The 24,371-nt window shown below is 50.3% G+C and overlaps 1 protein-coding gene across 1 annotated transcript in view; it reads left to right on the forward strand.

Annotated features, from left to right (window-relative positions):
- The window catches only part of GABBR2 (gamma-aminobutyric acid type B receptor subunit 2), a 349,564-nt gene that overhangs the window by 270,542 nt on the left and 54,651 nt on the right, over window positions 1-24,371 (forward strand). The window contains exons 12-13 of the mRNA XM_026013320.2: window positions 12,785-12,892; window positions 21,957-22,079. Of these exons, the coding sequence (XP_025869105.2) occupies window positions 12,785-12,892; window positions 21,957-22,079 (231 nt within the window). The remainder of the gene's footprint in view (window positions 1-12,784; window positions 12,893-21,956; window positions 22,080-24,371) is intronic.

Raw genomic sequence — 24,371 nt, forward strand, 5'->3', positions numbered from 1 at the left:
TGGTGACTTGTATTTTTATATAGCTTCGATATCTCAGTGGAAGCCCAGAGAGCTGAGGGGCCCATCTTGGTCTCCCAGGCAAGAACCAGGGAGTAGAGTTCCACCCTGGCCACTCCCAGGGCCCCTCTGCCTGGCTCGGTCACCTGCTGCCTGCCACCTGAGACTGCATCCCCTGGCCCAAGTTTGAGTCTTTGGTGCAGAGAGAGTCTCTTCCTCCCAGAAAGAAGCTCCTGACATCTTACCCTGCCCAGGATCCAAAGGCTGTTACTGCATAGGTGCTTTCTTGACTTTGACCTGAATCCTGCAAACACAGCGTGACGCAAGCTAGGGAGCAAAGAAAAAGGGACATCCCCCACATCCGGATTTTTTTCTTTTAATGAAGCCTGACATTCTGTTCTGGGAGTCGCACTCATTTGTGTGAGGGGAAGGTTGTCCTGGGAAGCCTGGCACGGCGGTATGAATAAATCATAAAGTGCTTTACAAATCAGCATTAGCTCCGAACATGAGGGCTCGGAAGATGTTAGGCCCCAGTTCTCACCATCCCTGAGGATTCATTTATTTGCAGTCAGGGCTGTTTCAGAGGCTCTGTAAAGGGGAGCCCACATTCATGACTGTGGGGAAGAGGCATAGATTAACTACTCTGGACTGAATTGGGTCAGCACAAATGTGCACATGGGTGAGGCCTGGGGTCACCTATTTAATAATTCCCGATACTGCTCAGGAAGGGGGATTGAAAGCTCTTGAATTGAGAGCCTAAATACCAGTCCCCAGTGAGTGCAATTTGAGTTGTGCTCCACCTGCTATTCCAGAGGGGTTGGCTCCTTTATTTTACCTGGTACCTCGGATTCTGTTTACTCTGGGCCAAACAGGCTGCTCACCGGTAAACACCCCCTGAACTGGGAGAAGGAAATAGAAGCAGGGCCAGGTAGTTCAGTGAACACAGATCTTAAACCCCCTGGGTGTGACTCCCACTGCCTGCATGAACTGGCCCCTGACCGTGGCTGATGACTTAGCCTCTCTTGGCCTTAGTTTCACCATCTGCAAAATGAGCATAGCAAATCCCCGTGCACGATGGTGGTGTGGGCTGAATGAGATGATTGCAATGAGGTGCCTGGAGCACCAGGACCAATGGAGGACCAATGAGGTGGTCCTCTCTCTCCGTGTCACAGTTACAGTCCTGGTGTCCTGCTCTGTGTTCTAGAGGAAATTTTCATAGGACAAAGGACAAGGCATATGGAAGTCATTGTTCAGTCCTTCCTGCTGCTAGGTGAATGCTCAATCTTTTTTCTTTTCATTTTCAATATGGAAACTAAACACAGTGATAAACCGCGAACACTACCTCAGGAAGAAACCAATGACAATCATGGGATTATGCCTCTCTAGGGGCTGTGCCTCGGCTCATGAGAGCCATTATAACTTGGACGGGGGTGAGGGGGTTGCATGTGTGAGCATGCACTTGCACGCATGAGTGCACACACACACACACACACACAGAGCAACTGCGAGGGAAGCAGTTATACTTAGTTCCCATCCCTGCCCCCCCACACACACACACTCCCTCTGACCCTTTCAGGAATCTTCCCAGCCTGGTTTCAGCAAGTCTTGCTAACAGCTCCAGCTACACTCTGCTATCTCCCTGGACACTGTGTGGGTAGTGGAATCACCATAGCAACATGGCCCCTATGGGCAGGGAGCTGCCTATGAGGACAGTGCTGGGCTGGGCCAGAGCCCCCATGCCAGGGGGTGTGGGAGGGCCGGCTCAAAACTTACTCGCCGACCTGGCTCAGGAATCCCAGCCCCTGGCAGCCCAGAGTGGGAGCAAGGTGGGTGAGGAAGAGGAAAGGTGCTTGTCTTCCTTGTGGAATCTTAAGCAGAACCCCCAGCATGAGCATGGAGCATGAGAAGGGGCTCTGTAGTGAAGGCGAGACCCAGAGGGGCCTCAGGTCCCAACCAAGTTCTCAGGAGCTTCAAGGGCTCTGAGAGCATCCCTGAGGGTGGAGGTAGTCAGCAGCATCATGTTCACTCCCCAGGCCTGTGCCCTCCCAAAACTCAGTACTATCCACTTGCTGGCCGGTGCAGACATCCCTTCAGATCCCCACACCCCCCTGACAAGGCAAGGTTCGCTGTCCCTTGTGACACAAGAGAAAACCAAAACTCTGTTGCCCATGGCTAGGTGGCAGGGCTGAAGTTTGGAACTTAGATCCGTTGGACTACGGAAGTGCCTAAGATACTGCATTCTTAGACAAATATATATATTTGTTGTTAACTAGTTCATACCAGAGAAACAGATCCACCAAATTTGTAGGGAAATGTGGTCAACATTTATCCCAACCTCTAAAATTTGTCCATTTGGATTTTTAAAACTTGGGATATTATTTACGTACCAGAAAGTTCACCCTTCTAAGGTGTATAATTCGGTGGTATTTATTCATTCAGATTTGATACGTCCCCAAGCATTTCAGATACCCAGCATATAAGAGAATTACAGTCACACTGCTTATGTTCAAATCCCAACTACGCTATTTCCCAGTTGTGTGACTTTAGTTTACTTAGTGCCTCTGAACTTTAGTTTACTTCTCTGTAAAATGGGCCTAAAAATAGGATCACAAGGATTCAACAGCATAGTGTATGCAGAGCATTTAGTGCCTGCCTCACACTAGGGTTCAATAAATGTTAGCCATTATCTTTATGAATGATGGGATTGTGTCTGGATCATGGTGTTCCCTGAGAATACCGCTAAGAGAGACACTGATAAAGCACAGCAGATTTAGGATAAAGAGGAGCCTGCAAAAGTGGTGTTGGTGCTGGTTGATTGAATGGAGATCCGTCCATGGAGACTTCTGGCCTCACATGGCCTTGCTCTGCTAGAACTGGGGCGGGCACAGACTCAGGCCCTGTCTAAGTCAAAGCCAAGCTGCTGTACCTCTGCTGCGTTCAGAGCCAAAACGGGCCTCGGGCAGCCAGGCAAGGTAAGAAAGAAGCAGATGAGAGTCCCCAGGCATAGGCATGTGATGGGAGAGCTAGGAGAAGCCAGTTCAGCCTGGGGCCACTCTCAAGGCAGCTCAGAGGATCATGGCTTAGCTGTAGATCCCCCACTGCCTCTACTTGCTGACAATCCTGATTCCTTCTCTTTAAAAAAAAAAAAAAAACTTTTTATTAAAGTATGCACACACCCCCACACACATAGCTCAGTGAATTTTCACAGACCAAACTCAGCTGTGAATCCATGAACTCAATCAAGAAACAGCTCACCGCTAGCATCCTGAAAGTCCTTCCCTTCCTGTGGCGATCCATGCCCCCCGCCCCCTTGGAGGTAACCACCAGCCTGTCTTCTGCCTGCATCCATAGTGCCGTGAGCATTTAAATCAGCTAAGGATCTTGTGAATGCAGATTCTGACTCAGGAGCTCTGGGGTGCACCTGAGAGGCCTCATCTTTAACAAGCTCCCAGACCACACCTAGAGTAGTACAAAGGTCAAGGTTAGAACCCTGCTTTATTTTTCTGTTTGTCTCTTGGAGACTGGTCATGGAAGAGAAATGTAAGCATCAGAAATCTTGGCTCTTGATGATCAGCTAGGGGCCTAAGGGGGCTTCTGTTCTCACACACACACACACACACACACACCCTCCCCATGGAATCTCTGGAAGCAGAGCAGCCTCATCACAGGAGGCAAGGTTGGATTCTGGGTCCTGGAGCATGCTCTCAGCCATCCACGCTGCTCACAAGAGGTGTATGGATGATCTCAGGATGGGCAGTGGCTGGGAAGGGTGGGGTGGTGGGGGCGCAGGCACTGGATTGAGGCGCAGGATGTGCTCTTCTAGCCCTTCTGAGATGCTAGGATTTTCTGACTCTGACTCAAAAGGCAAAGGCTATCTGGGAACACCCACCTGGCCTCCCAGTAAACTCAAGTCTAGGAAGAATTAGTGATGTTTTGATTCAAAAGGCCATACATGTCTGTGATATTGTTTGCTTGGGGATTTCTTTTTGAGGCAGTTGAAAGATAACCTGATGCAATAATGTGGTGAGGGGGCAACCTCAGCATGCAATCCTGTGTTTTGTGGCTGGCCACGGTAGAGCGCTTTGTGATTTCTGAAGGTGGCTGGAAGGCTGGGTCAGGGGATGCCCAGGGTGTCTAATGGTGGCCTTGCCTGGCAGGTGCAGACCAGCAGAAGGAGGCAGCCATGGGGACTAGAACTGAGCTGACAAGGTCTGTTGGAGCCAATCGGAGTCTTGGAGAGGCTGCAGCTCCCCTCTTACAGTGGTGGCCTCCCCACCCCATCTCCATCCTGAGCCGGATCCTTCAATTGTGAAGGGTTGCCTCTGGCTTCCAGGAGGAGGCTAAGAAGGGCACCAGAGGCTCCCCAGATCTCCAGCAGATGATGTGCTCTCATCCCTCACACTCTCCTGTGGGCCTCTCCAGGCCCTAGCTCTGGTCCTAGAAGTCACTCATTCACATGATAACATTTCCCAGGTACTTACTCTGAGCACAGTAAGGACTGCATAGATCGCTGCCCTCAGGGAGCTGGTAGTGTAGACAGGAAGATGTAGGTAAAGAATAACTACCATTCATGGGGCTCAGTAATTGAGCATCTGCCTTTGGCTCAGGTCATGATCCTGGGGTCCTGGGATCAAGTCCCTCATCAGGCTTCCTCCAGGGAGCCTGCTTCTCCCTCTGCCTATGTTTCTGCCTCTGTGTGCCTTTCATGAATACATAAATAAAATCTTAAAAAAAAAAAAAAGAATAACTGCCATTCAGGATGCTGTATGTCTCGAGGGAGACAGGCCTGGGGGAGGGAGGGAGGGAGGGCCAAAAGTGAGGGGACTGATCAGGGAAGACTTTATGTAGGGGACCCCTTGAAATGAGCAACAGTAATTTCTGGAAGTCCTAGAAGATGCCTCTTACTTGCCCGCAAGTTTCATAGCAGCTGCAGTCACTGTAACGCATCCACTCTGCCCTTCTCTTGGCCCAGCACCCGCTCATCTGCATCCTTGGTTCCCAGAGCCACGGGGAGGCACCCCACTCAGCCCACGCAACACCCCCCCATGCTGTCACCACCCATCTTGAAAACATCATGCATCCAGAATATTCGCTGGCCTCTCATGGCCAAGGCACCTGCTCGGGTCATGGAGAGAAAGGGAAGAAAGACCTCTCCCCTCATTCTGCATCCTGTCACCTGAGCAAGGGCCACCAAATGTACATTTTGTGCACTCTACAAGGGTATTGATATCAGAGGCAGTGGGGGCTGGATTTCATCCTGTGAAGTGCTCAGTTCTTCAGCTGGGAGGGCTTTCAGGAGGGGGTTCAAAAAAGTCCCCTGAGGGGGTGCTTCTCAGAAATTCCTCCTCCCGGCAAACCAGGAGGAATGCCTGGAGGCTTTCCTGGTGGTGGAGCTCCTCCCTCTGGTGGTGCCTCCTTTGGGCCTACCATTGAAGAGCCAACCTGATGACAGGTCTAGCATTGTTCCACACATTTGAAGGGCCCAAATTTGTAGTAAATTCCATGGCAGTTTTAAAGTCAAGCTGCTATAGTAAATATACTGGGCATTGTTGATACTTGAATATGGAATATGTGCACAGGGAAAGGAAATAAACATTGCACTTTATAAGCACTGTATTGTTAAGTGGAAAATGCAATGTCTTAAATAAAACTGTATTTAAAATTGACAAAAAAAAAAAAAGAGAAAGAAAGAAATTCCTTCTCCCGAAAGGAAAGGCTTTAAGTGGTTTGCCCCAAGGCTGCTAAGACACCCCCGTGGGTCCCAGAGTGGCCCTGTTTGTGTCCAGCCTCTCCCGTGGCCCTCTGAAGTGTACCTACCCTCCCCTGGAAAGGTTTTGCTGTACTCCAAACCCTTGAGGGTATTTTCTGTTCAGATCTTGCTTAAAGGAACCTGGGCAAGACAGGGTCTTCTGGAGCAGTGTATAGCCTCCCCAGAGGCTTAGAACCTCAGGACACACACCAAATCTCACCCCCTGCCCCAGGAAGATGTACATAGCAGAGGCTTGGATCTTGCCTTTTGGACAGTCTGGGTCTTCTTTTCCTGCCTTCTCGCCATTGATTGCCTGGGGTGAATGGTCAGAATGAAACCAAAGGTTCTAAAAAAAAAAAGAAGAAGAAAGAAAAGAAAAAAAGAAACCAAAGTTTCTAAAAAGAACCTTTCTGGACAATGGGAAAGCATCTTGACCCCCAGCATCCAACCAGCCACCAGAGCTTCCCCTGCCATCTGACTTCCCGGCTTGGGGCTCATATGCCTCTGTAGTGACAGGAGGCCCAGAGCATGGCAACCCCGGTCATCTGTCAGAACCTGCGAGAGAGGCCGTGTGTCCATTTGCCCACTGGTCCCCCAAAGAGCAATGAAAGCCCTTCCCTCTGCCAGGAAGGCCTTCCCAAAATCAATTGAGCAAGCAACTGAGCCGAATTGTTCTGGGCATAGGTTTTTCTTTCCATTTGGAGATGTGTCGAATTGTTTTTTCCTTTTCATGGTTGAGACTGATGCGGACATCACCTGCCTCAAGGTCTCCCTGCCACGGGGATGTATGTGTTCAAGGCAGTGTGCAGAGGCGGGCGGCCACTTTGCAGCTGAGGGGAGAAAAGAAAGACCTTACCGTCAGAAGAGTAAATATGTTTAAGACTTTGGGAGAAAAAGTAGCTATTTGTCTTGTGTTGATGAATCAGTAGAGACTTGTATTAGAGGTGATGTATTGGAAACAGAACCGTAGAGCCCCTCAGAACCTTCTGGTGTATTTGGCATCATAGGGACACACAGAAGGGAGATACCTAGGTCATCATCAAGTAAGCGCAGGAGATACTCCTACAGCATTCCTACAGGGGGCCCTCCAAGCTCTGCTTGAAATATGTCAAGTGATCGGGATCTCACCACCTTACAGCAGACTTTATTTGGGTAGAAGGGACCACTGATGCCATGAACTCAGTCTTTTTGGCCATCAAATACCCCTCTATGGTCTTCCTTCCATGTGCTTGACTCAGGCACATTTCTGGTGACAAAGCACTCATTACCTCCTAAGCTGGCTCATCCAGCCCGATTACTCCCTTCCCACCGGTGCTGGTCCCAGAGATGGAGCATTGGAGGCCCTCCCTCCCCCAGCACCATCTCATGGGAGAGAGAGAGACAGATAAGCAGATAGATATGGTCTCAATGTGACCAACACAGCAGAAACGTGCATGAGGCCACAAGTCTGAAGGAGGAGGCAGCCATGATCTCCTTGCGAGGTCTGAGAGAGCTTCTCAGAGGAGGTGGCTCATGAAATTGGATTTCAGAGGACAAATAAGAATAAGAACTTGTGAAGGAGATCAGAGAGAGGAATAGTATTCTGAGTAGAGGGAATAGCTGGTGCCAGGCCCAACAGCATGAGCCAGAGCAGTTGGGGTTGGGAACATTCAAGCAGCATGGGATGGCTTGGATGTGAAGTGCCCCATGGCGGGGTGGCAGGAAAAGTAGGGGGCGGTAGGGGTTACACCCTGCTAAGAATCTGGTATCTAACCTGTTGTTTCAGTAAGGCAGTGAAGGACTTAAACCCAAGAGACTTGCTTAGATTTGCCAAGGGGCAGGGGGACAGGGTTGGATGGATGAGCAGGAGGGGAGGGGAGGGGTGGGAAGAGCAGCAGTGGCTCCCTGGTGGACCAGTGAGGGGTGGTAAGGAACACATGAACACGGATCAGACATTGATTGAGAACCTCAGCACCTCACACACCTTTCATCTAATCCTTGCAACCATTCTCTGAAGAAAGAGGCATTACTGTTCCCATTTCACAGATGGGGAAATAAGTCTCAACGACATTACACGCCCTGCCCAGGTTCACAGAAATAGTAAGTGACCAAGATAGGATTTGAGCCCCTGTCAGTCTGAGCCCAGAGCCCTTGCTCATCATGACTGCCAGGATGCCAGCTTGAGCACGCAGAGGAGAGGGTGCACCAGTGGCTCTAGTGGAGAGACTAGCTCCCAGGGTGCAGGAGGGTTAAGGAAGCAAACACAGGGGTCAGAGCACCAGAGGACTAGCAACCACAAGAAGTGCTTTCACTCCTAGGCCGGAAGGGTTAGAGAGAGGAGTGTTTTCTGGAACCCAGAGAGGGCCTGAGCCATGTGAACAGACCCAGCTTTGGCCAGAGATACAGCTCAGAAGCAGTGGCAGCAGGGAGCAAACACTCTCTCCTGGCACCCTCCAAGCTCCTGATGGAACCTTCCAAGTCCAGCCAGAAGCCAGGGGGCGAGGGAGCCTGGGAGGTGCAAGCATGGAGCCTCACGTCTCAGACACAAGGCGGGGCAAAGCATGGTCTGGGCGGAAAGTGAGGCAGAAGCAGGGCTTAGGGGTTGAATAGAGAGTGATGGGGAGGATTCCCCAGGGGGACTTCCAGGTCCCTAACGGGGGTGACAATCAATGGTGTGGATAGTGGCGCTTCCCTGGGGTGGGAGGAAATGGAGCTGCTCAGAGGAAGAGCCAATGGGCTCAGCTATGGCTGTGAAGCATGAAGTTTTATGGCACAGCCAGGTGTCACCTAGGTCTGTGGTGACAGTGGCTCATGCAGATCTGGAGCTCAGGAAAGAGACAGAAGCTGTGAAAGATACAAGGGACTTGTCAGCTCAGAGAAAGTGGTTGAAGCTGAAAGTGGGGCTAAAAATCCAGGGAAAGCCCTTAGAGGGAAAGAGGGTCCAGGTCTGAACTCGAGGGTCCATTTCCATCTTAAAGAGCCAGTGAATAAAAATAAATGTAAAACATATATATATATATACATACATAAAATACACTAGCGATAAAAAAATCTTAATAGTAGCTGTATCTCAATTTTCATAGCATTTAATTCACATATAATTGTCGTTCTTGCTATATAGTATTCAGAATGTAACTTTGATAGCAACATAATATGTATTGGTTTACCTTAACCATACTTCTATCATTAAATAAATTGGTCGTTTACCAAAAAAATAAAAAAAGAGAAAGAAAGAAAAGAGTCAATAGAGAGGTGGGAAGAGAAATAACCTCCCTATGGCAGACGCCTGGCCCAGCAACGACCCTGGGCCGGGCCAGCCCACGGAGGGCAGCTCTGCCAGTGGGGGTCCCATTGTCCAGCTCTCGGAGTCTTTCCTCCAGTGTTGCTCATCATGGTCTGAGGGGTTGTCTCTAAATGGCACGTGAACACCACAGTGTGCAAGGTGACCCAGGGACTGTCTTGCAGAGGAATACCGCTTCTGGGTTTTTTTTTTTTTAAATGTAGAATACAAAAGAAATTAAGCTTTACTAAGGTTTAATACTGGGACTGGCCCTGGAGCCCTGGCGCAGCGGTGTGTCCAGTACTCCGGTGCAGGAACGCTCCAGAGAACCGCGAGGTTCATCAGTCCGTTATGCCAGATGGCAGTGGGGTGTTGTGCCAAGGGTCCCCAAGACAACCCCCGGCTCAGTGATCCACTAGGACGACTCAGCATATGTTTGTACTCACAGCAGTGATTTATGACAGAGAAAAAATATAGAGGCAGATCAGCAAAGGGTAACGGCACCCGGGGCAACGTCCCAGGGAAGGCGGGCATGAGCTTCCCTGATTAGGACACCGAATCCCCCAGTGAGTGAATGGTGACAACACGTGTGAAATGCCATCTGCCGTGGGGGCTCCCTAGAGACTCTGTGCCCAGGATTTTTGTTGAGGGCAGGTCACCTGGGCACCCTCCGCTTAGCACATGCCCGAATTCCAGGGTCCCTGAAGATCAGGTGTGCAGTGTAAACCACAGTGCCGGCACAAACAGCTCAGGCAAACAGTCACTCTTATCACTGAGGGAGTGGTGGGAACTGTCCCCAAATGCAGGTTCCCAGATGCCAGCCAAGGGCCAACCTGGCCAGAGGCCTTTCTAAGGATGGTGTGGACCCTATCCTGCCCAGGCCTCCTCAGCCACTCTTCGATTCCCTTTATGGCAGCATGTAGCCGTTTCCAGATGCCAGGCTAGATTAGTGTTGTCAGGGTTTAACTAACTTAGCTAATTTATATTCTTGCATCTTAATGAACTTAGCCTCACAAAACAGGCAAGTGGCCCAAAAATGGTTACTTTAAAAAAATGTAAGTCAAAGCAACTGTAAGAACGCTAAGAGCCCCGGAGCGACCCTTCTCCCCAAAATAAGAGATCTTTGCCAGCCGCATAAAAATCAAATGAGACAACTTCATCCCCTGCCGTCCTTTTTTTTTTTTAAATGTCCACGTTGCCTTTATGTTCCTGTTTCAAATTGTTTTTTTGATAGAAGAAGGTGGTCAAAACACTTGGAGGCCATTCTACCAACCTGTTAGCACTAAAAATGTGTAGAGGTGGCCCAGGAATGTGTTCTCGGGCGGTCAGCTACCCCCGGGTGTGTCCTGTGCCTTTGACAGCTGACTCCTGGGTGTGGATGAACCAGCTTCAGCTTCGGGGTAGGAATCTCTATCTGAGGAGGAGTTAGTGGGATGCGGGGGAGAGAGGGCTCAATGGGGGCCAGTGGGGGGCAGGGGTGGCAAAGCATTGGGTTCCAGGCCCAGCTCTGCGGCTGTGTGCATCGTTCAGAAAAATGTCTTAAATGCCCTGAATCTCTGAGTTTCTTCATCTGCAAAGTGGTTTCTCACTCAACTGGTGGTTCCAAAAAAAAAAAAAAAAAATTGTTTTATTTGTTATTTTTGTCGTTATACACTTAGCCTCTGGCCTAATACTACCTACTGAGTGAACAGATCAATGAAGGAAGGAAGGAAGGAAGGAAGGAAGGAAGGAAGGAAGGAAGGAAGGAAGGAAGGAAGGAAGAAGGAGTGGTCTGTAAGGTCCTATGCAACTCTGACAGACTAGAGATTTGTGATCTGGTCATTGATTAAGCTCAGGTCTAAATTCCCAATAACTGGGCATGATTATTCCTCCCACACCTGTTCTGTTCACTTTTCTTGCATTGTTAGATTATAATATGGGTAATAATATGGCCCTCCTGTGCCTTCTCTAAAGTACTGTGATTCATTCTTGCCTGTCTGATTTATCCTTGCTTTTGAAATTTAAAAAAAAAAAAAGGATGAAGTCTCTACCTGTCCCACTGCCAGCATTCACACCTGGCACATCCATGTTTCTGAACAATCGCTGTGATGCTGTTGTCTTTCCTTGGGGGGCCAGCCTTGCCATCTTCTCAGCCAGGTCCTGCTCTCACAAATAAAATAGAAAGGGGAAATATTGTCTCGGTATAACTAGAGGCTGGAGAGCCAGGTGGCTAGAAGGGCAGAGTGAAGGTACTCTGTGCAGGAACTCGGCTGGGAGTGTTTCTGGGAACTTCCTGCACCTGCTGACGGCACCCCTGGGCTGGAAGGGCGTGCTGTGGCGGGGCAAACCTGCTGTGTCCGATTCCTCTGGACATGGAGACTCTAAGCTGTCCGCTCCAGCCTGGCTGCCTCCCTTCTTTCTCCTACTGCATTTACCTTCCTGCTGTGTTCAACTGAGGCAGATGGGGATCTTCTTTTAGAGGGAACTTAGCATAACAGAGCTGAGGGAGAGGAGAGGACAGACCAAAGCCAGAACCAGACATTCACAAAGCACACAGCTTGCTCACCCCAGTGAGCGGGAGGCCCCAGGACTCAGTGACACACAGCCTGGAGCTAGGCGAGTCTCTTCTGTTTGGGAGGGCATCCAGACCAGCCGGTGAGGGTGGAATCTGGAGAGACTGGGGTCTGGCCGTGATGAGGGTGTGGGAAGGGAATAGGCACCCAGGAGGCCCCCACCACCCAACAGATGGTGGCCAGCCATCCCAGCCTGCAAGGGCCAGCCTGTCAGTCACCAGCCCAGGGCTGGGGGTCAGGAGATACTTAATTCTGGGGAACAGGTGACAGCCAGATAGGGCCTTCATCTTGAGCAGGAACCCAAGGTCTGAGTGTAGGCTCAGAGACCAGGCTGGCCTGGTGCTATCCAGACTCTGGGGTCACACAGAGCAGTTGGAACAACATGGCCTCACCATGGAGGAGGGGGCCAGGTGAGAGGACCCCGGCAGCACTCTCTCCTCTCTTCTCCCAAGACCCAAGGAGACAAGTCCCTAGTGGGAGCAGGAAAGTCATGGCCTTTCTCCTCTGGCCTTCCTCCCTAGCTGAACGGCCCCTGCCATGGCCTGGAGCTGGCCTGGCTGCGGCTGCCAGCTAGGTGTCCCCAGGGCCTGCTCTGGCTGGGTCCTGGCCAGCCCCACCAGAGCAGTGGGTTTGCTGAGCACTGGAGAAGGGCCACGACAGGCTGGTTCTCCTGCCCAGTCTCCACCCCTATGGCTCAGTGCCCATCCCTCCCCCATGCCCACAATCTGGGAGCTGGGAGTCCCATAGGAAAAGTTCCCGGGGCCATCTTGTCTCCTACAGACTCAGGTGAGGAGACAGGAAGTCCCAGCAATTATGTTCCCTTCTACAGGTCTGTCTCCTCACCTAAAAGGTTTTAAGGAAGAGAGGGAAGGAGGGAAGACCAGAAGGCTGATCTGTTGCCCCTTAGTGATCCCTCGGTGGTCCTGGGAGCCTCTGTGCCTCTGCCGATGACTGGCTTCCTCTAGGCTGTGAGCCCATGGCAGGCAGAGTTTGAACCTCACAGGCCCCTATGCCCAGGGCCCTGGGTCTGGTGAGTGGCCAATAGAACTAAATGTCTATCAGATTGAGATCCGATTGAAGGACTTTTGGTGAGAGTAAAACTTTATGGGATATAAAATAGAGCATCTGTCCCCATCACCTAGAATCCCCCTGTTGGGATGCGCTCATAGATGGTGAGGTCGGTCCACCTAGGAGATGTTAATGTCTCTGTTTTCTCATGGCCTCTAGGTCAGGACCTGGATTCTCACCGTCGGCTACACAACTGCCTTTGGGGCAATGTTTGCAAAGACATGGAGGGTCCACGCCATCTTCAAAAATGTGAAAATGAAGAAGAAGGTAATCACTCCTGCTTCAGGATGTTTGCGATGTTCACTTACCATTTATTTAGCAAATATTATTAGATACCTACAGTGTGCTTAGCACTGGCCTATCTGCTGGGAATTCAAGCTAAACACAATGCCTGCCCATCCCCAACACCTTCAGCCTCCTAGGGAAATCAAACAGCTAAAAAAGCATTAACGACACATGGGGAGAAGGGCTGGCTGGTAACGTATGGGGCAACAGGGGTACAAGCACTCAGGGAAGGCTTCGTGTAGGAAGTGACACTGATGCTGAGACCCGAGGGTGAGTGGGGGTTAGCTAGGCAGAGGCCCGTAGAGGGAACTGCACGCGTGGAGGCCTGGGGAGGGGATGGATGTTTAAACAGAGCTGGTGGGGATCCCTCGGTGGCTCAGTGGTTCAACACCTGCCTTTGGCCCAGGGTGTGATCCTGGGGTCCTGGGATCAAGTCTCACATCGGGCTCCTTGCATGGAGCCTGCTTCTTCCTCTGCCTGTGTCTCTGCCTCTCTCCCTCTCTCTCTCTCTCCTCTCTCTCTGTCTATCATGAATAAATAAATTAAAAATCTTTAAAAATAAAAATAAATAAATAAATAAACAGAGCCAGCAAAGGCTCATTAAGGCCAGGACATGGTGTTTGCAGGGACAGGGTGCAGGAGGAACCACAGTGAGGCATCTGAACTTTAACTTTTGGGCAATGAGGAGCCCTTAAAACAGGGGAGCGAACAGGACACAGACCAAATTTAATGCTTCCATTTCAAAGAGGCCCTTAGAGGACAGGAGCCCGGCCTTCATGTGGGTGGGAAGCATTTGCCACCCATGCAGGGAGGTGTAACCAGCATGTTGGCTCAGCTTGACTCTTTCAATGTAGTCGTAAACTTTCTCCACCACTGTCCTTTTAACTCTTCCGGTGATGCGGTTCTTCCCTTGCTTCTAGAGAAAAATTCAGGCAAGTCTCATGACTAGGAAGGCCCTCTGGTCAGCAGCTAATATGCGGAGTCCACTGTAATAGTCAGATCTTCAAACTGCATTCAAAGGCACAGCCTCCCCCAGCTCAGACCTGCCACGGGCCAGCCACCCGTCCTGGGAGAGGGGGTGTGCAGAGCTGTTTCTCTCCTTTGCCAGCCTGAGCTGTTGCCCAGTCATCCCCCTTCCCAAGGTTTCTGAACCCTCTGGAGTTGGAGCTTAGAGCGATAGAAGGAACTGCCACGGGGCTTGCTTGGCCTCACTCAGACTCTCACAGGGTGCTTTTGTGGGTTTTTCAAAGCCCCCAGGATGGAGACTTACCCTCCTGCAGGGCCCTGACATGGGTGCAGTACTCCCTCAGGGGGCCATGTGCAGTGCCCCCACTCCTGGGCTCATCTGGCCCCTGCACATGTCTGGGACAGGGCCACACAGCTCCCCCTCTGCCCTGGACCACCTCTGGTGCACAGGAGACATGCAGGCATCCTTCACCCACACAAACTCGAGGCGTGCAGGTTGATCCCACTGCAACAGCTTTCCCTCTTGTTCCACTCCCTGGAGCCACTGGCCAGCTGGTCCTCTCAGGAGTCTCGGGCTCCCCCACGCTTCAGGGAGCCCCATCAGTCAAGCCATCGGAGTGCTCTCCTTAAAGCCTCCCTCTTCGTTTGGGGTCAAGGGGGAAGCATAACTCATCCTCTCGCTTATGGGGAGACGTCTCAGCATCATGATGCCTCTTTCCAAAAATCCTCTTCTCGATTTGACCCTGCCCCATCCACACACACTTTTTAAACCCCCAATGTGGGTGTAACCTGTTTACAGACATCCCCTCCGCAGATCCTGCTCTTATCCCATCTAGCGTGTGGTGCTGTTGTTTGTCATCTGGTTCCCTTGGTTTTGAGCCCTGGTCCCTGTGGCAGACAACAAGCATGCTGAGGGCAGTGGGGCCACCAGGGGAAGCAGGAAAGCAGCTCCCGTTCTCTTCTGTACCCACCACAGACCTGCTGTTGGTCTTTGAGCAGACGTCTTCATCCTTCAGAGCCTCTTTTTCCTTATCTGTAAAATGGGCCATGTTGAAATGATAACTGTCTCCTGAGCTGTGATCCTGCCTGGTAACCAGTGGCACCACTCACTCATCAACACTTCCACCTGCCAGGGCTGCTACAGGAGCTGCTGTTCAGATGAGGGAGGACCATCTTTTCTGTTCTGTCCCTGGCCCCCTACCTGAGCTACCTGGGACAGTACAGGCTGCATTTAGAGGGAGGAAAGAGTCTGTCTCTGCCACCCACTGCCCATGCTCACCTGAAGGGGCCTCAACAACATTTATGACAACTCTCTTCCTTCTGTAAAATGAGAAGCATGGCCACCAGTCCTTTTCAGTCCTGACTGCACATTTCAATCAAATGGGAGCTTTTGAAAACTCCAAAAAGCAATCTAAGCCAAGCCAGTTGAAACCACCTCCCCGGAGCTAGAACTGAGCATCAGGAGTTTCTAAGACTTTCCCAGATGATGCTAATATACAGCCAGGGTGGAAGGCGTCTGATCCAGATCATGGCTACTCAGAGTGTGGGCTGGACCAGCAGCAGATTCTCAGAGCACCTGGGTGGCTCACTTGGTTGAGTGTTGGACTCCTGATCTCAGCTCAGGTCTTAGTCTCAGGGATGTAAACTTGGGCCCCATCTTGGAGTCCACGCTGGGCGTGAAGACTACTTTATTTTTTGTTTTGAGATTTTATTTATTTATTTGAGAGCAGAAGAGCACAAGAGCTGAGGGGAGGGGCAGAGGGAGAAGAGACTCCCCACTGAGCAGGGAGCCCAATGTGGGGGCTCAATCCTAGGACCCTGAGATCATGACCTGAGCTGAAGGCAGATGTCTAACTGACTGAACCACCCAGGCGCCCCTTGTGGAACCTAGTTTAAAAAAACAAAACAAAAAAAACAAACATGCAGATTCTCAAGCACCTCCTCAAGCTCCACTTGTCCTAGGTGGAGCCCAGGATCCTGCCTCCTCTCACCAGCCCTCCCTCATCCACGCTGGTACAAGCCAAAGTTTAAGGCACCAAGGAACCAAGTGACTTCTAGGGCCCCTCCTGTGCTGTGTCTGTGGTTAGAATTGCTCAGCCATTTATTTATTTTTTTTCTGCCATTTATGACAACTCCACCCTGGCTTTGAAGAATCACAATGTTGATTCCTTTGTGTCAATATATGATTCATCCATATTGTCATGTGTAATAAAGAACCAGCCCTTATTTTCCATTACTCATGGTGATCGCTGAGCAAGAACACTCCCAATTGTCTGGCAACAATTGACAAAACATGTCAAGGAAGACTTGGGGAGTTCAGTTATCTGAGAGCTCCACGGAGGGCGGGGCTGTGGTGTGGCCACACCTGCTGCACTGCCAGAGCAAGGCAACTGGTTCCACCCCTGGGCCGCTGGGCCAACAGAACTCAAGCTGGTGGTGGGCCAGGCACCCCCCAGGCCGGGCTTGTCTGAGAAGCTGCCAAAGACTTTGTATAAGATTTGGTCTCCTGTTTCACCTAGTACAAAAGAGGAACAAACCATTCCAGGGAGAGAAACTTTTTGCTCTAGTTTTGCTTTCTAGTTATTCCAGAACAGGTTTGCAGGGCTGCCGCCAAGCATCCTTTTTCAATAAATAAGAAGAGGTTAAAGGTATAGAAGAGAAATTTATATCTTATATGGATCAAAAGCTCAGGTCCAGGAACCAGATTGTCTTAAAAGGGTTGCAGCAATTACAAGTCAAAACTGGGAGTGACTTCTTCATGATTCCAACCCTTTCTATAGCCAAGGTTGGTTTTCATTGTTGTTGTTGTTTTTTATTGGTTTCTTTTTAAAGTTTAGATTTTTTTTTTTAAGGATGGGCTCTCTCATTTTTTTACTGCACGTTTACTGGATTCACATAAGTTTGTAAATGCAATATACACTTGTTTTCATAGTCTTTTTACCCTTCTCTTTCTTCCCTGGCTCCCGCCTCCTCCTCCCTCCCACCCATGATGGCATGCCCTCCCCAAACACACATACACAAAACTTCACCCCAGATGGCCACATTTTTAAAAGACATTAAAGGAAAAGAAGCCTATTAAAGGACATATTGACATGTGGTGACTTAATGCTTCCAAATCTGGTATTTTATTGTTTTTTTCTAAGGCTCAATCATAAAATCTTGAATTGGAAGACTTACTACAGTCTTTATTCTGCCTCTTAAGAGGACCAAATTGAGACATTGAGACAAAAGCAGTAACTCAGAGATGAGATCTTTTGTTCCAGGGGTAGATGTGGCGTTTTTTATGAGGACAAAGAAAGTTCACTACAGGGGTGCCTGGTTGGCTCAGTCAGTAGAGCATGCAACTCTGGATCTCAGGGTTGTGAGTTCAAGTCCCACATTGGTTGTAGGGAATATTTAAAATATTTTTTTAATTTAAAAAAAAGTGAGTTCACTACACACGTGACTTGGTACTCTTGCAGACAATAACATGGGGACATCATCTCAGATCTTCATATGGGCTCAGCTCCAGCAAAATGCCAAGAGAGGGCTTTTAGCAGCTTCACCAGAGAGCACCAGTCGTCTGAGTGATATGCATTGCACAACTTCAGAGGACACCATTCACTTTGTTACTCCCCCTGGAATGGCATCCCCAGAACTAGGCAATGAGTGGGTCCTAGCAGAAGGACAATCTGAATCAGTCAAAATATCTGAAGTCTCTTGAAGAAATAAAGAAGTGCTGTTTTCTGCAAATCAGGAGTCAGACAACTTTTTCTGTAAAAAGCCAGATAGTACACATGAGCTTTGCTGGCTATAGAGTTGCTGTTGTAACCACTAAACTCTGCTGTTGGAAAATGAAAGCAGCCATAGACAAACACATAAGTGAATGGGTATGGCTGTGTTCCAGTAAAACTTTATTTACAAAAACAAGCAGTGGACCAAATCCCAAGTTTGCTGATCCCTACTCTAGACAACAATGGAAAGTGACCTTTAATAATAATAGCTGACAGCTGTTGAACAGTTATAATAAGCCAGACTTTGGTAACCTAATATAGTTTATGTGATTATTGGCCCCATTTTGTAGATGAGGAAACTGGCTCAGAGGGGTTAAGAAACTTACCCGAGGCCACACAGCTCATTGTAAGAGTCACACTGAGATCTGATTCCAGAACCTGTGCTTAATCATTATTACTATATGCCTTTACACCCACTGAGAATAAAGCACTCGTAACCTCTTGGCTTGAGAGAGAAAACTCAGTGTGATAGCATCAGTGTGCCCTGACATAATCAGTGTTGAGCATGTTCAAGGTCACTGCCTCCTGGAAGGTAGACTGTGGGAACAGCCATAGACCTTTTGTCTCAGGGGATCTAGAGGTGCTGGCACTTGCTGGTGGGGAGGGAGAGAGGACTGAGAGGCTGAAGCCAGCAATTCCACCTCCAGATATTTACGGTACCGGCATCCTCCTGACCATCACGGTAGTCACTGCTCTGAATCCAGCCTCCTCCCTGCTCACCAGGACACCTGCACCAGCTCCTATCTGGCCTCCTGTTGCAGGCTCCCTGCCTGGAGTCTACCCTTCCATGCTGCAGAGAGCTCCGCATCACTCCTCTGCTTAATGATGCTTATTCCCTCAGCGGCCCCAGGTAGGGGCCCCATTCCAATGTCATGCAGGCTTCCTCCCTCCACCTAATCCCTTCTCCAGCCACCTGCACCCACCCCACTCACACAAAGCCTCTCACAGAAAGACTAGGTGTTTCAGACAAAAGAACCAGCACCTGCAAAGGTCCAGAGGGCAAACATCACAACTCAGCCAGAGACTCAGGCGTGGTTAAGTATTAACAATGTGAGTTTGGGGAGTAGTCAAGCTAAACTTGGGGAAACCCTTGAATGCCAAGAAAAAGAGCTTGGCTGGATTTATACCCCCAGGTGATGGGGAGTCACAGGAGAATCCTGAACCAGGGGTAACATGATGCCATCAGTCCCATGACCCAGCCCTCAGCTCTTCCAGCTACAGTGGCCTCTAGCAGCTCCTCTGAGAAGCCACCTCCTCTCCTCTCGGCACCCTCTTGTAACCTTCCGTGACAAGTCTGTCTCTCCTCCCAATCCTATGGGCCCCTGGAGAGCAGCACCAGGGTTTGTCTTTCTCTGTTTGAGCCCCAGCCATGTGCCCATGCTGTGCCTGAACTTGGAAGGTCCTTCTCCCACCTTCCTGCTGGCACCCTCCTCCCCTGACATCAGCACTGAGCCCGAGCAGCTTCTTCCCAGTGATCACAGGCAAGCCCTGCACAGGGAGCATGTCGCAGCCAGGTTCTGGTTCCAAGTGGAGGCAGGGACCAACATCTCTCCTCGCTGTGCGCCAGTGCCTTGTCCAGAGGCTGGCTCTCTGACCTTCCTGGGGAATGAATGAATGAGCCTCAGGAAGAGGCCGGGAGAAGGCGGCACAGCCTCCTGCCCAGGGTGCAGATTCCTCCCCTCCTCACCTGACAGCCTCCAAACTTTCCAGGGCATGTGCCTTCCTCTCCCTGTCCTTGCTACAAGGCTGAGGGGCGTTCACTGGAGGTTATGGCCACATTCATTGCCTTCGGAGCCCCAATGACAGTTGCAACATCACATTTACTTGTGCGATCATTTGGTTTGTGTTTCTCCTCCCTTCTAGACAGTGAATTCTGTGCGATTGGGTTTTGCTCATCACTCTACCCTTAGTGCCTGTCTGAGGCCTGGCATAGAAGAAGTGCTCCATAAGCACTGGTTGGTGGATGATGGCCTAAGAAAACGTGCCCTGGGTCCCCACTCTGGAGGGAGGCCCCTGCTAGCCTGTCCTCCTTGTCCTAAGCTCCTCGGGCATGTCTTCCTTTGGTTCCACTTTCTCAAGGTTAGCAGGGAGCTGCCCAGCTCCTCAGAGAGCCAAGGTTAAGCAGGATTTCTGCAAAGCACCAGTGGTTCATGGGATGCTCTTGGAAAATCTCAAAGAGGGGCCTTTGCCAGTGCCTAGACCCCAGGTGAAGCAGTTTTGGTGGATTTGATCTCTTTGACAGGAACTCAACAATACTTCCCTGTTTTTTTTATAATTCGGCAACAGAGGGACCTCCTGAATCTCTATTTCTCCTTTTAAAATGACTTTAATTGTTAAAAGCCAGACCTAGTGATATTTCTTAAGCTTCTGCCTCAGTTTTGTGTGTTTTTCTATAGTCTCTTCCAGAACGACTTCATCACATTAGCTTTGAGGGGAGGGGCACATAACTGTACAGAGAGTGAAATACAGGTTTTCTTGGGTGCTGGCAGCATTTATCGTCAGGCCAGTCCCTGTCAAACAAATGTAAAGTGGAGTGGGAGTCTCACAGTGTAATGAAGACATCCCAGGCTGCAAAGAGGGTGGAAACTATTATCTTTTATGGCTGTATTCCAGTAAAACTTTATTTATGAACACAGGAACTTGAACTTCATATCATTTTCACATACCAAAAGATGCTCTTTCTTTTTCCCCAACCTTTTTTTTTTTTCAGAAGACTCTGCTTCTGTTTATTTTTGTATGAAGTTCGATTTGCCAACATAACTAACACCCAGTGCTCATCCTGTCAAGTGCCCCCCTCAGTGCCTGTCACCCAGTCACCCCATCCCCCCTCCCACCTCCCCTTCCACTACCCCTTGTTCGTTTCCCAGAGTTAGGAGACTCTCATGTTTTGTCACCCTCTCTAATTTTTTCCACTCAGTTTCCCTCCTTTCCCTTATAAGAAATAGTGAAAGGGATTATATATGAGGGTGGAAATTATATTCCTTTATATATATATATATATTCTTTCACCTCAATTTGATCCATCGAACTTTTAAGTGCCTACTGCATGCCAGCCCCTGCAAGGTACTGAGGATGCACAAAAAAATTAAATCGGCCTCCCTTCTGTCAGGGGCTCCCTGGTTTCTGAGGAGGACAGACATAAAACAATGTAGCACCAACTATAGCATCTGGTTGGTGCTCTAAGTGTCCGAGGGTGTGGACTTTGGAGAAAGGAAGAGCTTAGTTCCCATCTGGACTTCATCTCTTACTAGCCGTATTACATTGACCAAGTTACTTAGCACCTCACAAACCTCAGTTTCATTATCCATAAAATGGGAATAATAAGAGGCGCCTGGGTGGCTCAATGGCTTGAGCATCCAACTCTTGGTTTCGACTCAGGTCACGATCTCAGGGTCATGAGATGGAGCCCCATGTTGGGCCCCATGCTCAGCATGGAATCTAGTTGAGATCCTCTCCTCCTGCCCTCCACACCCTCACTCCCACTCTCTCTCTGTCTGTCTAAAATAAAGAAATTGGGGTGGCTGGGTGGCTCAGCTGGTTCAGTGTCTGGCTTCAGCTCAGATCATGATCCCGGAGTCCCAGGATCGGGCCCTGCATTGGGGTCCCCACTCAGTTGGGAGTCTGCTTCCCCCTCTCCCTCACTCTGCTCATGCTCTCTCTCTTGCTCACTTGCTCACTCAAATAAATAAATAAAATCTTTTTAAAAAATTAAATAAACAAATCTTTTCTTAAAAATGAGAATAATAATAGTATCTACCTTTATAAAAGATAATGTATGTAACCTATTAATCAACCTAGAGCCAGACACAGAGTAAGTGTTCACTGAATATTAGCGATTCTTTCCTTATTGTTACTATTACTACTTCTTCTGTTAAGTACGGGAACAAAGTGCTATGGGAGCAATTAATTCTGCTGTGGGAGTTAGAGGGGCTTCATGGAGGACGTGACAATGGATCTGGGTCTTTAAAGGTTATTAGGAGTTTGCCAGCCAGACAGAAGAGGGTGTTTCGGACAACAGAACTGGCACCTGCAAAAGTCTGGGGGTGGGAGTCGGGGGTGAGAATCACAGCAGGTCCAGAAACTAGGAGTCTTCCAACCTAAGTGCACATGGTGGGGGCAGGGACGGGGAGGGTGTGGGCGAGCCAAGCTTATGAAAGGCCTTGAATGCCAAGCAAAGGAGTTTGGCTGGATTTATCCTGCGGGTGATGGAGAGTCTGGAGAGGTTCTGAAACCCCTGAGCCGGCCCGTCAGCTGCTTTCGGGAACCTGTGTCACGTCTGTTACCTTCTGCCCCTGCCCTCTCTGCAGATCATCAAGGACCAGAAACTGCTGGTGATTGTCGGGGGCATGCTGCTGATCGACTTGTGCATCCTCATTTGCTGGCAGGCTGTCGATCCCCTGAGGAGGACGGTGGAGAGGTACAGCATGGAGGTAAGCGCCGACACCGGCAGGAGAGGGTCTGCGGGGACACTGCTCCCAGGCCCTCCGGGACGGGGAGGCAGCATGTCGCCCTGACAGCCCCAGGGGTGCTGCTTAAGAAGAAATCACAGTAGTCGCAGGGGAATCTTCACAGCTCCACATGGGCCCACATTCCCCATCAGAAACTCCTCAGTCAGTTCTGTTTCCTTCCATTTTGAGACGTGTTTCAGAAAGGCCAAATAGAAAGTCTTCACTCCTGGGGAAAACACAGTGGAAGAATTGTCTAGTGATATTAATAAATGCAGAAATAAGAAATGTTGGGCCATTTGCATGAGTATATTCTCTGCACATTGTGGAAGCCACCATTTATGTGATCCGTCGGTGCAGAAATTACACTGCATTTCAACCTCCTCTAAAGCAAGCTCCCCAAGGAGCGCTACTCCGGGGTGAACATAGTTCTGTTCCTTCTCGTTACTATGTGGTTTTCGAAGTGATAAGTTCTGTTAAAATAAAGAACCTCACACAAAGGCATATAATTTAATAGTCTTGCATTGACCCTTGCCCTTTACTCACATTGGTCTTTCCAGGATGCTCCAGATTAGGGAAGGTCAGGATCCTTTGGAAATTGTGGTTTTGTTAACTTGCCTCCTGGGGGGGGCGGGGGGAGGGCTGGGCTTGAACGGGGTGTGCCGCGCATCATGGTTTCCATAAGGCAGAGCGAATTCTACTGAGAGAACCCGAGTCTGCATTATTAGAGAAATCTCTTTAGTGGAATGTAGTGTGGATTCTTAAACGAACGTGGAAATGATCATTTTACGCACTGGAAACAGAGGTTTTTACCCTCCTGGACGAGAAGGTTTTCTAGCAAATAAGATGCCCATCTGCATTTGCAGGGGAGCAGATAGAGGGTTTACTCAGCCCAGTGAGAAGTGGCAAAGCCAAAACCATGACAGAGAATCCTGTTTTCTGCCGGCACAGATGTAGGAGACAGCTTTAGGGCCAGTGCCTCTGTCTCACGGCCTTCAGCCTCACTTTGGAAGGAAGCAGGACTCCAGACAGGCACAGCCAGGACTGCCGAGGAGGAGGAGGGCCCAGACGCGGGCTGTACCCATGGGCCAAGGGGGCAGAAGGTCACTGGGACAGACAGGCTGTTTCCAGAGGGGAGGCGACACCTGGTCACCACTCATGGTGCACAGTTGGCAAAGGAACAGTCCTGCCCCCCACTCCATCCTGGGGAGTTCCCATCCATTGCCAGGAGTTGGAAATCCAGACAGGATGTCAATAGGAGAAAGAACTGTCATGGCCAACCAGGCCTCTGGGCTAAGGAGAGCCAGGGGGCTGCTAATCACAAGCCCTGAGGCCAATAACGTTAGCAGCAACCACGGTGATAGCTCGCTCCCTGTGTTAACTCACTGAATCCTCCCAATAACTCTGGCACAGGTGCTCCCTTTAACCCCATTTTAATGCTGAGGAAACAGACCCCCAAAGAGATTATTTAACTTACCGGAGGCTACCTAGCAGGTTAGTGGCAACACCACTACCCTAGCCTGCCTTTCAACACACAGATGGCACTTTGCCATTCTTAGGGGCTCCCGCGGACCTTGGCGGTGGGCACAGGTCCTTGAAGGGGGCGAGGCAGGGAAGTGCTTTCACATTGTGCAGACGAGGGCTCCGACTGGAGCGGGCCAGACTGGGCCGGGATGTCCGGGAGGGGGAGAGCGAGTCAGGCAGAGCGGCCTGAAGACCTGGAGCCGGGCGCGGGGACCGAGGCCAGACCACCTCTCCGGCTGGAAGCCTGGTAGCCGTGGGTGGCTGGGGAGGCGGGCGTGCTGCCTCCACCCGAGGTTAAGGTGGAGGCCGGGCCCACAGCGGGGTCCCCCCCATGCTCTGCCTGTGACCCGGAGGGAGAGGCTGCAGGGCTGGCGTCGGCCTGAGTCAGCAGACTCCAGAAATGGATCCGGGCAGCCTGTCCCCCTGGACCCCGTAAAGGAGATCCACCTCGTGCAGTCTGATTACTGGCAGTGACAGTTTGCTGTCGCCGACCTTACCTTTCTTCCTTCCTTTCTAAAATAAGTGCAGAGGCTCTCGGTGGCGCTGAGCAGAGAACCCCACCTATTTACCACCTTCCAGGGCAATGGGTCTCAAACGTTGGAGCCGCAGGGTGCCACGGAGATGCCTCCCTGCATAGATGAGGAAACTGAGTCCGGGGAGGGCACGTTCCTGCCCAGGGGCATCCAGACTTTCCAAGGTGGGGTCTGGAGAACAGCCAGCTCCCTGGCTCTTGGCCCAGATACTCCGTCTCGG

The sequence above is a fragment of the Vulpes vulpes genome, chromosome 12 (genome assembly GCF_048418805.1).
Source record: "Vulpes vulpes isolate BD-2025 chromosome 12, VulVul3, whole genome shotgun sequence".
NCBI classification, from domain to species: Eukaryota; Metazoa; Chordata; class Mammalia; order Carnivora; family Canidae; genus Vulpes; species Vulpes vulpes.